The sequence below is a fragment of the Coregonus lavaretus genome (genome assembly GCF_964263955.1).
Source record: "Coregonus lavaretus genome assembly, contig: HAP1_SCAFFOLD_1774, whole genome shotgun sequence".
In the NCBI taxonomy this organism is placed as follows: Eukaryota; Metazoa; Chordata; class Actinopteri; order Salmoniformes; family Salmonidae; genus Coregonus; species Coregonus lavaretus.
The window spans coordinates 62,501-80,000 of record NW_028167149.1 but is presented as its reverse complement, the minus strand read 5'-3'; the positions used below and the strand labels follow the sequence as shown (position 1 = coordinate 80,000).

Below are 17,500 nucleotides of genomic sequence, written 5' to 3'. Positions count from 1 at the left end.
GTCAATCAAAGGAAGAGGCGAGGAGGGGAGCCAGGTATGGACAGCTCATCTGTCAATCAAAGGAAGAGGTTGGGAGGGGAGCCAGGTATGGACAGCTCAGCTGTCAATCAAAGGAAGAGGTTGGGAGGGGAGCCAGGTATGGACAGCTCAGCTGTCACTCAAAGGAAGAGGTTGGGAGGGGAGCCAGGTATGGACAGCTCATCTGTCACTCAAAGGAAGAGGTTGGGAGGGGAGCCAGGTATAGACAGCTCAGCTGTCAATCAAAGGAAGAGGTTGGGAGGAGAGCCAGGTATGGACAGCTCATCTGTCAATCAAAGGAAGAGGTTGGGAGGGGAGCCAGGTATGGACAGCTCAGCTGTCACTCAAAGGAAGAGGTTGGGAGGGGAGCCAGGTATGGACAGCTCAGCTGTCACTCAAAGGAAGAGGTTGGGAGGGGAGCCAGGTATGGACAGCTCAGCTGTCACTCAAAGGAAGAGGTTGGGAGGGGAGCCAGGTATGGACAGCTCATCTGTCACTCAGAGGAAGAGGTTGGGAGGAGAGCCAGGTATGGACAGCTCAGCTGTCAATCAAAGGAAGAGGCGGGGAGGGGAGCCAGGTATGGACAGCTCATCTGTCACTCAGAGGAAGAGGTTGGGAGGAGAGCCAGGTATGGACAGCTCAGCTGTCAATCAAAGGAAGAGGCGGGGAGGGGAGCCAGGTATGGACAGCTCATCTGTCACTCAAAGGAAGAGGTTGGGAGGGGAGCCAGGTATGGACAGCTCATCTGTCACTCAAAGGAAGAGGTTGGGAGGGGAGCCAGGTATGGACAGCTCTGCTGTCACTCAAAGGAAGAGGTTGGGAGGGGAGCCAGGTATGGACAGCTCATCTGTCACTCAAAGGAAGAGGTTGGGAGGGGAGCCAGGTATGGACAGCTCATCTGTCACTCAGAGGAAGAGGTTGGGAGGAGAGCCAGGTATGGACAGCTCAGCTGTCAATCAAAGGAAGAGGCGGGGAGGGGAGCCAGGTATGGACAGCTCATCTGTCACTCAGAGGAAGAGGTTGGGAGGAGAGCCAGGTATGGACAGCTCAGCTGTCAATCAAAGGAAGAGGTTGGGAGGGGAGCCGGCTCTCTATATTCAGTGAACGAAGGATGGAAAAAAGGAGGAGAAAGTATGTAGGATCAGCAGTCATCATCCTCCTGTGGCTGCAGTAAGGGCAGGCTTGCCTGGCAGAAGACTGTGTATGAGATCAGATGTATTGAGATGATGTGGACAACCTTGAGGAAGGCCAAGTTACAGCAGAGTTAGTCATAGGAAACACACTCACAACTTCACCTGGGACGGACAAGGCAAGAGCAACTGCTTTGTTGTTGTCCTGCCGTGATGTAGTGGCATGCGTGTGTGTGTCTATGTCTGTGTCTGTGTGTGGTGTGTGGTGTGTCTGTGTGTGGTGTGTGGTGTGTCTGTGTGTGGTGTGTGGTGTGTCTGTGTGAGAGTCTGCAGACATGACCAATACTGCAGGTAGCTAGCCTAAATTAAATCAGGCTCCTTTTGACTTTGCCCAGAGCAAGCTGAGGATTTGATAGATTAATTATTAATGACTAATTATTACACCCTGAAACTGTGTATAATGTGTGAGTGTAGGACCAGTAAAGGCTATGGCATTGAGCCACTATTTAGCAATGTGAGTAAGAGTCAGGCCAGACAACAAAGACAACTGAGAAACTAAGATAAAGAGGCCTCCCAATTTAGGGAGGGGAGAAACTGTTATGAAAACATGGTGCAGAATATTGTGAGAACGGCAATAACTGAGTAAAGCAGGGAGTAGGATATGTGTGTGTGTGTGTGTATGTATGTGTGTATGCATGTGTGTATATGTGTGTGTGTGTGAACTGAAGGTCAGTAGAGCAGTTTTAGAGTGGAAAACTACAGCCCGCCTACAGAGGGAAGGGATTTCTTTTTGTATGACGTATGAGTATAAAAGATGGACTCTGAAATTGTGATGGCAGAATTCTCAATGAATAAATATCTCTGACCATGCAGACCGGGACTCTGGCCGTTACTTAAATCCCAAAAGACTTACAACCTTTTGGGAGACGCACAGAGACACTAAAATAGTTTGTTAAATAATTCACTTAACAGCTTGGTCCTTCTGAGCCGGACTCCAATACCATGTTTCTGTCATTCCAGGTAACTCTGAAAACCGTTGACGGGCGAATGATACATTCGTAAATAGAAAGTCCTGCCCTTTGACATTAAGGGTTAAAACAGGCCAGAGGACACCTGATTAATGACAGAGACGGTGACGGAATCCAAACCTACATTGAATCTCGGCTGCAAGGATAAGGTCAGTAGTCTTTATTCATTAACTTGGTGAAATTGATTTGAGGACTTGCTAAAATATTGAAAAGTAGCAAATTGATCAATGCGTAGCCATTTTAAGTGAAATGTGGGGTTGACTGTCAGGAATTATCAAGATTACATTGTGAGGATAGACTCCTCCGTAAAGTATGAGATAATTCTGGGGAACTAGTCAACCTGGTGGTGGGTCCGTAATGATTCACGGTAATAGGCCATTACCAAAAGAAACTACCCGGTGTTGAAATAGAAGGAACTATTAAAAGTACATCTATGGGATGTAACCTGTAAGAGATTATTGAGCAGTCAACAAATAATCAGGGTTAAACAAATACAAAAAGTACACCAGAAGGAATTAAAATAGCATGTGTGAGAAATAGAATATTAGTTATGTCAAAAGTCACAAACAACTGTAGATTTTGCTGTAACCCTATCCGTTCTGGAGCCTTATAAACTCCAGGTTACCGATACAACACCAATAATCATGTAAGGTTGTATACGTGTGAGACCTAATGTTTGCTCAAAAGTCACATGAATAATTCCAGGTGGTTGTATAGAGGAGGGAGAACCCATTCCTGTTGTATGAGACTGTCAGGAATTATCAAGATTACATTGTGGGGATCAATCCCTCTGTAAAAGTATGAGATAATTCTGGGGGACTAGTCAAGACTACATATACAGGGAGAGGTGGTTGTATAGAGGAGGGAGAACCCATTCCTGTTGTATGAGACTGTCAGGAATTATCAAGATTACATTGTGGGGATCAATCCCTCTGTAAAAGTATGAGATAATTCTGGGGGACTAGTCAAGATTACATATACAGGAAGGGGTGATTCAAGGTGTTGTTGTGTGAAGCTATTTTGAATTACTTGTTAAATTGACTTGTTATATAGAAGAGGTGGCTAAGGGATTTTTAACAGTACCAACCATGGGGGGGCAAATCCTCACAAGAGGTCCCAGAATTACTCCCAGAAATACTTGATGTAATTAAAATGGAATCCAGGGATAGAAGAAATGTCCATTATGTAACCAGGTGGAGGGAGAGGTATGGTTTTGAGGGACGTCTAGACGCAGATAAACTCGAATCTATGCTTAAACAGATACATAAGGTGTGTAAAGGAGAAATAAGCAGTGAGAGAGAGAGAGAGTAGGAGGGGGCCAGTACCCACTGATAGCCTTACCTAATCTATTGGCGGGGAATGAAAGGGGCCCCAGCAACCTTAGATGTATACAGTAATAATAATAATATGCCATTTAGCAGACAGGCCATGAACACAGAGGACGTGGCCAGAGCGGTAGAAGGAATGACCCACCCCATGACAGGAATAGTAAGGTTTGGGCTGCCGTTAGAGGGCAGTGGGTTTCAGGGGATGCCCAGAGGGCACTTTTGCCATGGGCCGATTACTGAGAGTATGTTGGGAAAATAACTGAATTGTGTAATAGCCTCAGAGAGACATGCAATCCATCATGAGCAGAATAACAGACAGGACAGAGCCAAGAAAGAAGAGGAAGATGCAGAGTAACTAATTGCCACTCTGGGAGAGATGGCGGGTAGAACTAGAAACTTAGGAGAGAGAGGAGATAAGGCAGGAAGAAAAGAGAAGTGAGTGAGAGGGAAAGAGAAGTGAAGGTTGAGGTCTCCGTGCCTCCCCCAGAGCAGAGGGCAGAAAGGTTATATCCAAACTTGGCAGACCAGGCATGGAGAGAAAATCCAGATGATGAATACGTAGGGAGGAGAAGGAGAGTGCAGGGGAATAATGTTGCCCCCAACCGGCCCCACCTTCCTATGAGGAAGAAAGGGCTGGAGGAGGAAGGGAAAATGAAGGTGAGGAAGAGCCAGAGGTAGAGGAGTACCAGACAAGGGCAGAGAAAGTCAGACAGGAGAGAAAAGAGAGAAAAGAGAGAAGAGAGGGAGAGAGAAGTCCATCCCCCAGCTTTGAGCGTGAGGAAGAGGAAGATAAGGCATGACTAGTCCTTGAGGGAGAAATAGTAGACTCTAGTGGGGGGAAGACTAAGGAACCCTTTGATCCAAATTGTGAGGTGTTTGAATTGGCTACTATTGACTTAGCACTTCAACAGGAACAGAAACCTTATTTGACATTGACAGTAATGGGTATGAAAATTAAATTCCTTTGTGATACAGGAGCCTGCAGGACAGCAACCTGTGCAACAGACAAGCCAGATGGAGTCAGGATTGATGGGGAGAAAATCATAGTGCGATCTGCCTCTGGTCATCAATTTATTGAAAGGTTATCAGCCCCAATAACCCTAAAACATGACCAATCAGGATGAGAGGCAACCATACCCATCCTGATATCTAAGCTGTGTCGGGTAAATTTACTAGGACGTGATGTAATGACTAAATTGAATGTGGCTGTCATTTCCGCTGAGAGGGGAATGAAAGTACACATAGTCAGAGACAATATGGTGGTCTGTGGGGAAGGGGAGCCATGTTATTGGGATAGGCAAGATTTGTTTAGGGTGGGAATAACTGATATTCCCCGAACCTTGATGGAACTTGCTGATGATGTAGTACCAGGCCCCACTAAAATGTCCCCCGATGACCTACACTGTACTCTCTGGTATAACAAACACCCAGGTCCAGATGCAATCTATGAGAAAGCATTATTTAAAACCACAGAAAGGACTATAGCCTTGAAATGGTTTCACTATGACAACACCCACGCAGTAGTGGAGGTGGAAATAGGGCCCCAAAGTCAGAGACTGTTCAGGGAAAGATGGAGCCCACATGTGTCCCTAGCAAAGGAGCCAGCAGAGGACTGGAAAGACATGGGCCAGTGGGTATCCAAGGGTAAGAGGATCACTGATTGGGTCAATATTGTGAGTGGCGATCAACACAGCCCATCCACAGATAGTACATTTAGATGAGAATAGCAGATGCTGAGGAGAGGAATACCTGTTGACAGAACAACAGGAGTCAGACTTAAAAGAAGTTCCAGAGCATTTGTGGTCCCGGGGTCCAGCAGACGTAGGATTAATAAAAGGGTTAATTCCAGTACAGGTGATACCCAAATCTAATCATAGGCCATATCAGAAGCAATACAAGGTTTGCAGTTTACCAAGAGCAGATTGGGAGGGACCTTGAGGGAGGGCCAATTCCCGGGGAGATAGTGAGGCCAGAAACAAAGGTGCAGTGTCCTGGAAATCACAGTCTGTTTTGTTTTTTTCAGTTCTGCTGGGAGTACATTGGATGATGGGGTTTTGTGTTGAATTAGAGACAGTGAGACTATTAGTCAATAGCTAGGAGAGAAGAGAGGTTACGGTAGCAAAGACAGACAAGAAGGAAATGGTAATAGTGGAGACAGGAGTGAGTGGAAGTGTTACAATTGTGACAAAACGGGACATTTTGCTAGAGAATGTGAGGAACCGTGTAGTTACTGTGCAAGGAAAGGGCACCAGTTAAGAAACTGTAGGCAGAAGGGGAAGAGAGAAATCAGGAGTCCTCATGACCTGGCTGTTTGGTTGTTGTTTTTTAATTGGGGTTTTCAAATAAAAAACAACACACCTAGTATGATGTTTATAAAGCCTTGTTGTTTCAATTTTGGGGGGTTTTCAGCAGGTCAAGGGTGATAGGTCTTAGAGGAGCACACAGTGAATTTTATGGAGTTTTTTAGGTTTTTGCTGAGTTTGGGGTATATATGATTTCTTATGAGAATGAATGTCATGAGGATTAATGAACACTTGGGATAAGTAACATTTATTAAATATTTAGAATAATGGTAATGTTTGGTATACTATGGGATGGAATTTCAATTGCCTCTGAACTCTGTTTTAACTTTCTGGTGTTAATTAATCATCCACACTGGTAAATTCTAAAGGCATGAGAGGAGGACTTTAAGATAGTTTATTTTACCAATAAATAAAAATAAGGGATGGCAATTGGATGATAAATTACCAATATTACCTAAGTGATTGTTAGGTAGGTGATAATATTGACACATGGGCAGTGACATGTGTCAAAAGGAGGGATGGATGGTAGAACAGATTAGACAACACTTTGTTGCACATGGGATTACTAATTATAAAAAAAAAAGATGTGTTATCTGTGCTCAAAATAATCACCAGGGCAGACAAAGGGCACCTCAGGGTGAGTATCCTCCGGCTAAATACCCTTTCCAGCAATTGGAAATTGATTTTATAGAGTTATCACGGAGTGAAGGGAAGAAATTTAGAGTAACCCCAGATAAAGATGGGTTATCCCCCTTTGAGAAAGTGTTTGGAAGACCTTACAGAATGCCACAGTTGGCAGGACCAGACAGGCAGACATAGAACTAGAGAGCACCCTAGCAGAACACGTGAGAAGGTCGTTTATTAACCACACCTGTATGTCAGAGGTTTTGTGCCCCCACAGGTGAATTAAAGGAGAAGGTGACCCACTCTATCTAACCAGGAGACTGAAGCAGGCCTGGCGGGAAGGGCCCTACCAAGTACTGCCTTTGCCAGCAGAATAGCTGAGAGATCCATCTGGGTGCATGTCACACACTGTAAAAAGGTAAAACCAGCTACACCTGACGAACAAACACAGAGTTAGGAGAAAGATCCGATCACCACTAGGGCTCGGGGGTTGGCTCCTTAACGAAGATTCCCTTACCCTGTCTGATCATCCCTGTGTGAGTTCGATAGAAGGTAAAGCAATGGGTTGGCCTCTGGCATCTGACATGTTCTCAGGGCGAGGGTGGGGATTCACAGGTCTCCTGACGGTAGGTAGCTGTCTGATTGTGGGGGCCATATTCCTAACACACTCAAACCCTCCTGATCCGCCAGAAGTAGTAGTTAACCTAACACAAGTTGATAAAATAATACCTGAGCACAGTCTACGAAGGCATAGGAGACAGCTAGATGTAGGGAAAGGGGAAGTACTAGGGACTGTAGGGAAGGACATCACCTTTGAGGTCTTTGCGGACCAGTTGGGAAGTTGGGGACTACTGGCTGGTAGTATCATAAAGGATGGGAGATATATATGTATGTCACCATGTACATCCTGGGACCATGTAGTTGCTCATACCGAGCGAGGGGGATATGTCAATCTCCATACACAGTTTAAGGACAGGTGGAGTATTGTGAAAGTAGGGAATTACCAGAAATGGCAGTGCGACCCATATAAGGGTAGGTACTGTCTGAAAGTCCGAATTACGCTAAAACAGGTAAAGGCTACGGATGAGGGAATGTGGTACATAGGATTTGACCGCAAATGTTGTGGAGACCCATTAGTGGCTTTCTGGGTAGTAATCAACCCAGCAGATGTTACAGACCTGACAAGTGAGATATCCTCTTCAACTGGGGCACCCTATAGAGTACACCTCTCTGAGGGAGGTAGTGAGACCGGGGCCGTGGTGAGACAGTGCAAACTATAGACCTGAAGGAAGTAGTACAGATGGAGACGGAGTAAATAGATTTTAACCTGTGGTTGGAATGGATTCAGTATACGGTCTAAAGAGGACTGTTATGCCTGTAGGACAGCCAAACCAAGGTTGACAACTACTCCGTTCCCCTTGACAGGCTTTAACTCTCTGTCAGGTTTATCCTCCATGCAAGCCACCTGGGAATGTGGTGAAAGAGTCTTATGGTAACTTGCACTATCTGTTTCCCCCGATAACAAAGTCATCCCGACCTGGGTTGCCTCAGTTTGAAATCACAGGGGATTCTAATTATTTTTCTAGGACTAGTAAAACAGGATACAGGGTAGGGCCTCTTAGCTCCTGCTCCCACACAGAGAATATCACAACTAAAAGAGACCATGACTAATCTCTCCTCTTTGTTGCAGCCAGAGGATTTTAGGATCCAAAACCAGGCCCGTGCTGACATCTGATGGTTGTGTGGTGATAACTGATTGTGAACTCACCTACATACGCAAACAATCAAACGTGTCAGAGACTGGTGAGTTGTCACGTAGAAAGTGGGACCTCCTCCCGGGATCCTTTGATGAAAGGATATATATTGATGGGATAGGAGTACCTCCAGGGGTTCCAGAAGAATTCAAAGCTAGGAATCAGATTGCAGCTGGGTTTGAATCAAGTCTTTTCTGGTGGTCAACAATTAATACAAACGTAGATTGGATGAATTATATTTACTATAACCAGCAAAGATTTATAAACCATACTCGTGATGCAATAAAGGGATTAGCTGAGCAGACAGCGGCAACTAGCTTAATAGCATGGCAGAATAGAATAGCTTTAGATATGCTTTTGGCTGAGCGGGACGGGGTTTGTGTTCTGTTTGGATCTATGTGCTGTACTTTCATCCCCAAACAATACAGCACCGGACGGGTCCGTGACCAAAGCGCTTCAGGGACTCACCACGCTGGCGAACGAACTGGCTGAGAACTCTGGTATTGATAGCTCCCTAAACGGTTAGTTTGATAACATATTTGGTAAATGGAAAACTATTGTTGTAACTATTCTGGGTGAAGTTATAGCTTCTATGGGTATACTTGTTCTTTGTGGATGTTGTCTTATTCCCTGTGTCTGAGGGTTGGTGAGCAAGGCGGTTTCCCAACAGATGGTGAGATACGGCCCAATCCCGGACTCCGACTGAAGGATATGACCTACCAGGCTTGGTGGAGGACGACGACGATCCAGATAATTTGGGACTGGATGTTTTCCTAGAACTATAAATCTCTAGTTTAAAAGTTATTGTAATGATATTTTGTGTATTAAAGTCTCGTTTTAAGTATGATGTACTAGTTACCATTGCTAAAAAGTAACGTTATGCTTTTAATCATGGGGTAACCCTGATGAACCTGTAATGTTTTAATATGCAAACCAACTTATATACTTCAATGAGTGTGATTCATTTCTATAACAACATATATTTTGTATGTGTGTAATATTTAGTCAAAGGGTGGAATTGATAGATTAATTATTAATGACTAATTATTACACCCTGAAACTGTGTATAATGTGTGAGTGTAGGACCAGTAAAGGCTATGGCATTGAGCCACTATTTAGCAATGTGAGTAAGAGTCAGGCCAGACAACAAAGACAACTGAGAAACTAAGATAAAGAGGCCTCCCAATTTAGGGAGGGGAGAAACTGTTATGAAAACATGGTGCAGAATATTGTGAGAACGGCAATAACTGAGTAAAGCAGGGAGTAGGATATGTGTGTGTGTGTGTGTATGTATGTGTGTATGCATGTGTGTATATGTGTGTGTGTGTGAACTGAAGGTCAGTAGAGCAGTTTTAGAGTGGAAAACTACAGCCCGCCTACAGAGGGAAGGGATTTCTTTTTGTATGACGTATGAGTATAAAAGATGGACTCTGAAATTGTGATGGCAGAATTCTCAATGAATAAATATCTCTGACCATGCAGACCGGGACTCTGGCCGTTACTTAAATCCCAAAAGACTTACAACCTTTTGGGAGACGCACAGAGACACTAAAATAGTTTGTTAAATAATTCACTTAACAGGATTGCACCCTCATTCATTCCATTCCGTTTTGAAAGACATTTCACATGCTGTCAGAAGCCACCAGATGGCACTATAGATTAATGAATGGCCTTCTATATGGTCAGTGCCTTCACAAGGCTCTGTATAACATGTACATTTACATATTATTCATTTAGCAGACGCTCTTATCCAGAGCAACTTACAGTTAGTGAGTGCATACATATATATTTTTTTCATACTGCCCCCCCCGTGGGAATCGAACCCACAACCCTAGCGTTGCAAACACCATGCTCTACCAACTGAGCTACATGGGACCACTGTGTATAGTACCTTTCCACCACCATAGCACACTGATTACCTCACACACAGTCAGTAAACCAGAACCCCTCTGTCTTTCTGTCCAGAAACTAAGTATGCCTGTTGAGAGTGAGTATTCTGACCCAACCAGTTGTAAACTGCTGTTGCTCCAGTCTCACATAAGCTTCTACAGCCCCCTTGTGGTGATAGCTGGTATGAACCAATAGAAAACCACTGTACCAACACCAGACCAAACACCTTATTTTTTTTTTTACAATGCAATGTCTTCAAAATAGCATTCAGTTGCATCAGTTTGTGTGGAAAATAGCACCTTTCCCATTCTATCTACAGCGTTTCTACGTGTCAGACTGACCTATCGCCGTCCCGTCCTCCCCCATAATGCACTTCATGGAGGTGATGATCTGCTCCACGACGGGAGATGACATGGACGCAGCGTACACCGCACTGTGAGAGTGGGACCGCAGGTACTCTATCAACTCCTAGAACAGAACAGACAGAAGAGGACAAAATAGAACACAACAGAATGTGATTGTCGATCCCGAGGTTAGTATATTTGCAACACTAAGTATCAATTTCTGATTTCAGACACAGCATTAAAGTAGATGTGTTATCTGTAGATGTGTTATCTGTAGATGTTTTACAGGGCCTTCAGAAAGTATTTATACCCCTTGACTTATTCCACATTTTTGTTGTGTTACATCCTGAATTCAAAATGGATTAAATATTTACATAATTATTTACACCCATGAGTCAATACTTTGTATAAGCACCTTTGGCAGCATTTCAGCCGTGAGTCTTTCTGGTTAAGTCTCTAAGAGCTTTCCACACCTGGATTGTGAAACATTATTATTTGCAAAAATGTTCAAGCGCTGCCAAATTGGTTGTTGATCATTGCTGGACAACCATTTTCAGGTCTTGCCATAGATTTTCAAGTAGATTTAAGACAAAACTGTAACTCGGACACTCAGGAACATTCACTGTCTTCTTGGTAAGCAACTGCAGTGTAGATTTGGCCTTGTGTTTTAGGTTATTGTCCTGCTGAAAGGTGAATTCATCTCTCAGTGTCTGGTGGAAAGCAGACTGAACCAGGTTTTCCTCTAGTATTTTGCCTGTGCTTAGCTCCATTTCATTTATTTTTTATCCTGAAAAACTCCCCAGTCCTTAACGATTACAAGCATACTCATAACATGATGCAGCCACCACTATGCTTTAAAATATGGAGAGTGGTACTCAGTAATGTATTGTAATGTATTTACCCCAAACATAACACTTTGTATTCAGGACAAAAAGTTAATTGCTTTGCTACATTTTTTTTGCAGTTTTACTTTAATGGCTTATTGCAAACAGGATGCATGTTTTTGCATATTTTGTATTCTGTACAGGTTTCCTTATTTTCACTCTGTCAATTAGGTTAGTATTGTGGAATAACTACAATGTTGTTGATCCATCCTCAGTTTTCTCCTATCACAGCCATTAAACTCTGCAACTGTTTTAAAGTCACCATTGGCCACATGGTGTCACGACTTCCTCCGAAGCTGCCTCCTCTCCTTGTTCGGTCAGGCTTCGGCGTTCGTCGTCACCGGTCTTCTATCCACTGCCGCTCCTCTTCTCATCATTCCATTCCATTTGTTTTGTCTTGTTTATTACACACACCTGGTTCATATCCCCTCATCAGTCCCTGTATAAGTATTCCCTCTGCCCACCATGTCTTTGTGTGTGATTGTTTCCATGTGGAGGTGTCGATTGCTCGGTGGAGCATTATGTACTTTATCACCCGTGTGTTTTGTTTTTCTCAGTGCGCCGTTAAGTCACACTGTAGTTGTATTACGCATTGATGCGAACCGCTGTAGTGGCCGAATAAACCATTATTCTGTGAGTTACACCTCCTGCGCCTGACTCCGCCCAAATCACCCACAACAGAATCACACACTCGACCCCATCGGGCGGGGGATTGCGCGATAAACCACCGGTTAGACGCTGTGCCGCCCAGGAGTCATGTATATCCCCTGTCGCAGGCGGAAACGAAGGCTATGGAAACATAGGTCTCCGAATCCCTGCATCTGGGGTTCATACGTCCCTCCACTTCACCCGCCTCCTTGAGTTTCGTTTTCGTGAAGAAGAAAGACGGGGGTCCGCATTCTTAATAACACTATAATTCGCTATAGTTATCCTCTACCCCTCATTTAATCTGTGATCGAATCAATGCATGGGGCGCGCTTCTACACGAAATTAGATCTCAGGAGTGCGTACAACCTGGTGCGTGTCCGGGAAGGGGACGAGTGGAAGACAGCATTCAGCACAACCACGGGGCATTATGAATACCTGGTGATGCCTTACGGTTTGATGAATGCTCCATCAGCCTTCCAGTCCTTTATGAACTAGGTGTTTTGGGACATGCTTGGTCGCAGTGTGGTGGTCTACATCGATGACATCCCGGTGTATTCCGCTACGTGCGCCGATCATGTGTCCCTGGTTCGCAGAGTGCTGGGCCGACTGTTGGAGCATGACCTGTATGCCAAGGCAGAAAAGTGTCTGTTCTTCCAACAATCCATCTCCTTCCTCGGATACCACATTACCACCTCAGGTGTGGAGATGGAGGGAGACCGCATTTCAGCCGTGCGTAATTGGCCGACTCCAACCACGGTATAGGAGGTGAAGCACTTCATTGGCTTTGCCTATTACTATCGGAGGTTTCATCCGGGGCTTTGGCAAGGTCGCAGCTCCCATCACCGCTCTGTTGAAGGGTGGGCCGTCCAGGCTCCACTGGTCTGCTGATGCTGACAGGGCTTTCAGTAACCTGAGGGTTCTGTTCACCTCAGCCCCGGTACTGGCCCATCCCGATCCATCATTGCCGTTCGTAGTGGAGGTGGATGCGTCCGAGGTAGGGGTAGGTGCTACCCTATCCCAACGCTCGGGCACACCACCCAAGCTCCGCCCCGTGCCTTCTTCTCTAAGAAGCTCAGCCCGGCGGAGCAGAACTATGACGTTGGTGATTGGGAGCTGTTGGCTGTTGGCTGTTGTCAGAGCCCTGACAGCGTGGAGGCACTGGCTCGATCAGCCGGTCCTGCGGTGGTCGACTGGTTTCGGCGCACGGAGGACTGGTTTTGGCGCACGGAGGAGACGTGGAACGCTGCCCACGTCCACCTCCAGCGCGCCGTGCATCGCCAGAAGGCCAACGCTGACCGCCACCGAAGTGAGGCCCCGGTCTTTGTACCGGGTGATCGCGTCTGGCTCTCGACCCGGAACCTGCCCCTCCGCCTGCCCTGCCGGAAGCTGAGCCCGCGGTTTGTGGGGCCGTTCAAAGTCCTGAGGAGAGTGAACAAGGTTACGTATAGGTTGCTACTGCCTCCTGACTACTGTATTAACCCTTGTTTCACGTGTCTCTCCTCAGGCCGGTGGTGGCTGGTCCGCTCCAGGAGTCTGAGGTGCGGGAGGTCCCTCCACCCCCTCTGGACATCGAGGGGGCCCCGGCGTACTCCGTCCGTTCCATCCTGGATTCGAGGCGTCGGGTGGGGGGCCTTCAGTACCTCGTGGAGTGGGAGGGGTATGGTCCGGAGGAGCGGTGCTGGGTCCCGGTGAAGGATGTCCTTGATCCATCCCTGTTGCGGGATTTCCACTGTCGCCATCCGGACGCCCTGCTTCGTGTCCTCCTGGCCGTCCGCGAGGCTGGTGTCGGCGCGCTAATGGAGCTGCGCGTCAGGGGGGGGTGGGGTGGGGGTACTGTCACGACTTCCTCCGAAGCTGCCTCCTCTCCTTGTTCGGGCAGGCTTCGGCGTTCGGCGTCACCGGCCTTCTAGCCACTGCCACTCCTCTTCTCATCATTCCATTCCATTTGTTTTGTCTTGTTTTTTACACACACCTAGTTCATATCCCCTCATCAGTCCCTGTATAAGTATTCCCTCTGCCCCCCATGTCTTTGTGTGTGATTGTTTCTATGTGGAGGTGTCGATAGCTCGGTGGAGCATTATGTACTTTATCACCCGTGTGTTTTGTTTTTCTCAGTGCGCCGTTAAGTCACACTGTAGTTGTTTTACGCATTGATGCGAACCGCTGTATTGGCCGAATAAACCATTATTCTGTGATTTACACCTCCTGCGCCTGACTCCGTCCAAATCCTCCGCTACACATGGTGAAATCCCTGAGAGGTTTCCTTCCTCTCCGGCAACCAAGTTAGGAAGGAAACCTGCATCTTTGTAGTGGCTGGGTGTATTGATACACTATCCAAAGTGTATTAATAACTTCACCATGCTCAAAGGGATATTCAGTGCTTTTTAAATATATATATACTGTATATAACAAACTCCCTGGTCATTGTGGTTGAATCTGTTTTTACCATTCACTGCTCGACTGAGGGACCTTCCAGATAAATGTATGTGTGGGTTATAGAGATGAGGTAGTCATTCAAAAAATCATGTTAAACACTAGTATTGTAGTCCATTCAAATTATGTGACTTGCTAAGCACATTTTTACTCCTGAACTTATTTTGGTTTGCCATAACAAAGGGTTTGAATACGTTTTGACTCTTAATTTGTAATTAATTTGTTCAAATAAATTAACTAAATAATCCCACTTTGACATTATGGGCTATTGTGTGTAGGCCAGAGACCTCAAAAATCGCAATTGAATACATTTCTAATTCAGGCTGTAACACAACAATGTGGAAAAGGTCAAGGGGTGAGAATACTTCCTGAAGGCACTGTATCAGTGTTATGTGTGTCGTCCGTTGCTGCTCACCCGCCTCCCTCCCTGTCGCTGTACTGTTAATGTGTAATGTTGCTCAAATGGTTTTCAGTAATGTTTCTATATTGGTATATTTACAGTATCTGAAACGTTAATCTGTAACTACCCTGAAACAGTTAAATCAATGTTTATCGATTGGTGGTCCTCTGTAGCTCAATTGGTAGAGCATTGGGCATGCAACGCCAGGATAGTGGGTTTGATTCATGGGACCACCCGTACATAAAATGTATGCATGACAGTCGCTTTGGATGAAAGTGCTGCTAAATGACATATTATATTATTATATATTTCAATGTTCTCCTCCTCACCCTTCTGCCTCCGATGTAGCCCCCCGCAGCTCCGAAGCTCTTGGTGAACGTCCCCATCATCACGTCCACGTCTCTGGGGTCCAGACCAAAGTAGTCAACCACACCTCGGCCCCCCGGCCCCAGAGCCCCAATACTGTGGGCCTCATCCAGGTACAGATAGGCCCTGTAGCGCTTCTTCAGAGCTATGACTTCAGGTAGACGTACTATACTGCCTTCCATACTGGGGAGAGGAGGGAGGGAGGGAGGGGGAAGAGGAGAGAGAGAGAGGAGAGGAGAGGAGAGGAGAGGAGAGGAGAGGAGAGGAGAGGAGAGGAGAGGAGAGGAGAGGAGAGGAGAGGAGAGGAGAGGAGAGGAGAGGAGAGGAGAGGAGAGGAGAGGAGAGGAGAGGAGAGGAGAGGAGAGGAGAGGAGAGGAGAGGAGAGGAGAGGAGAGGAGAGGAGAGGAGAGGAGAGGAGAGGAGGGAGGGGGAAGAGGAGTGGGAGGGAGGGAGGGAGGGAGGGGGAAGAGGAGAGGAGAGGGAGGGAGGGAGGGGGAAGAGGAGAGGAGAGGGAGGGAGGGAGGGAGGGAGGGAGGGAGGGAGGGAGGGAGGGAGGGAGGGAGGGAGGGAGGGAGGGAGGGAGGGAGGGAGGAGAGTGTTATATCAGTGTTGTAGTATCCTGTAGGTATAAAATACTACCTAGGGAAAAAGGAGCAACCTTTATTGAAAAGTACCAGTTAATCTCCTAGAGTACAGTACACTACCTGTATATTCCTTCCACCAGAATGAGGATCTTCTTCCAGGGCCGGTGTGTTCTGGGCTGGCCATGGACGATTGCGTCTCTCAACATCTTCTCCAGACTCACCATGTCTGACAAGACACCCAACGAGCACAGTTTCACAGTTACACAGCAGACAAATCACCATGAACATACTGCAGTTCAAATCTGACAAGAGACCACAGAACAATGTTGCATATCTCTCTTATCTTAGTTGATATACAAACTCCCCTTATCTGATAGCAGAGTTAGCGCATATCCCCCAGCAGGCAGAGACCAGATTACCGTTAACACACAAGCTCTGCAGACAGTGATACTAAAATACTAAGGTGCTCATTTTGCAACCACTCCACAGTTCAGACACGGTTCAGACTATGGTAATTAACTGTCTAACTATTGTTAGTGTTCATTCTAGCTGTGTGTGTGTGTGTGTGTGTGTGTGTGTGTGTGTGTGTGTGTGTGTGTGTGTGTGTGTGTGTGTGTGTGTGTGTGACCCAAATCCTCCACTGAGGACAAACAAAACTCATCATTACACATTCAGCTTAAGTCTGCCATCCAGTTAGAGGGTCTAGTTCTCATTAAACAATCTGCTTTCTATTCAGATGGTATGCCTGGACCATCAAAGGGAGATTATCAGAAAGGGTAATTGCCATAGAGACGACCTTTCCAGCTGGTGGAAACACATATTCATGACCTGCTGTGACCGTTGTTTAAAATTCTGAGCACACACACACAGGCACGCGCGCACGCACACACACAGAACACATGCAACACACACACACAGGCACGCGCACACACACACAGCACACACGCAACACACACACTCCCCTAAATGTCATTGCTGGAACGGAACTGTCTAGACCAGTGCAGTTGTTCCCAAATTGTCAAAGTAGTGTATGCCTCTCATGGACTAGTTATAGGGCTTTAGGGTGATCTATACACTGCAGAAACATGGGATGGAGCCATTGTAGCACGTGGGACAGATGTAAGGGAGGTATATGCCCCACCTTTGTAGTTGAACATGAACAAAGGATGGAGGGAGCCGAGATAGTGGACAGGCACAATGTTGCAGGGGGGACAGAGATAGGGAATGGACACGGTGTTGCAGGGGGGACAGAGATAGGGAATGGACACGGTGTTTCAGGGGGGACAGAGATAGGGAATGGACACAGTGTTGCAGGGGGGACAGAGATAGGGAATGGACACGGTGTTGCAGGGGGGACAGAGATAGGGAATGGACACAGTGTTGCAGGGGGGACAGATATAGGGAATGGACACAGTGTTGCAGGGGGGACAGAGATAGGGAATGGACACGGTGTTGCAGGGGGACAGAGATAGGGAATGGACACAGTGTTGCAGGGGGGACAGATATAGGGAATGGACACAGTGTTGCAGGGGGGACAGATATAGGGAATGGACACAGTGTTGCAGGGGGGACAGAGATAGGGAATGGACACAGTGTTGCAGGGGGGACAGATATAGGGAATGAAACCAATGTTGCAGGGGGGACAGAGATAGGGAATGGACACAGTGTTGCAGGGGGGACAGAGATAGGGAATGGACACGGTGTTGCAGGGGGGACAGAGATAGGGAATGGACACGGTGTTGCAGGGGGGACAGAGATAGGGAATG

The 17,500-nt window shown here is 46.5% G+C and overlaps 1 protein-coding gene across 1 annotated transcript in view; it reads right to left on the bottom strand.

The window, feature by feature from the left end:
* The window catches only part of LOC311113842 (serine palmitoyltransferase 2-like), a gene marked incomplete at its 3' end in the record, with an annotated part of 63,540 nt that overhangs the window by 13,963 nt on the left and 32,077 nt on the right, over positions 1–17,500 (bottom strand). The window contains exons 7-9 of the mRNA XM_084189135.1: positions 15,855–15,960; positions 15,114–15,333; positions 10,417–10,543 (exon numbers count right to left, since the gene is read on the bottom strand). Coding sequence (XP_084045261.1) covers positions 10,417–10,543; positions 15,114–15,333; positions 15,855–15,960 — 453 coding nt within the window. The remainder of the gene's footprint in view (positions 1–10,416; positions 10,544–15,113; positions 15,334–15,854; positions 15,961–17,500) is intronic.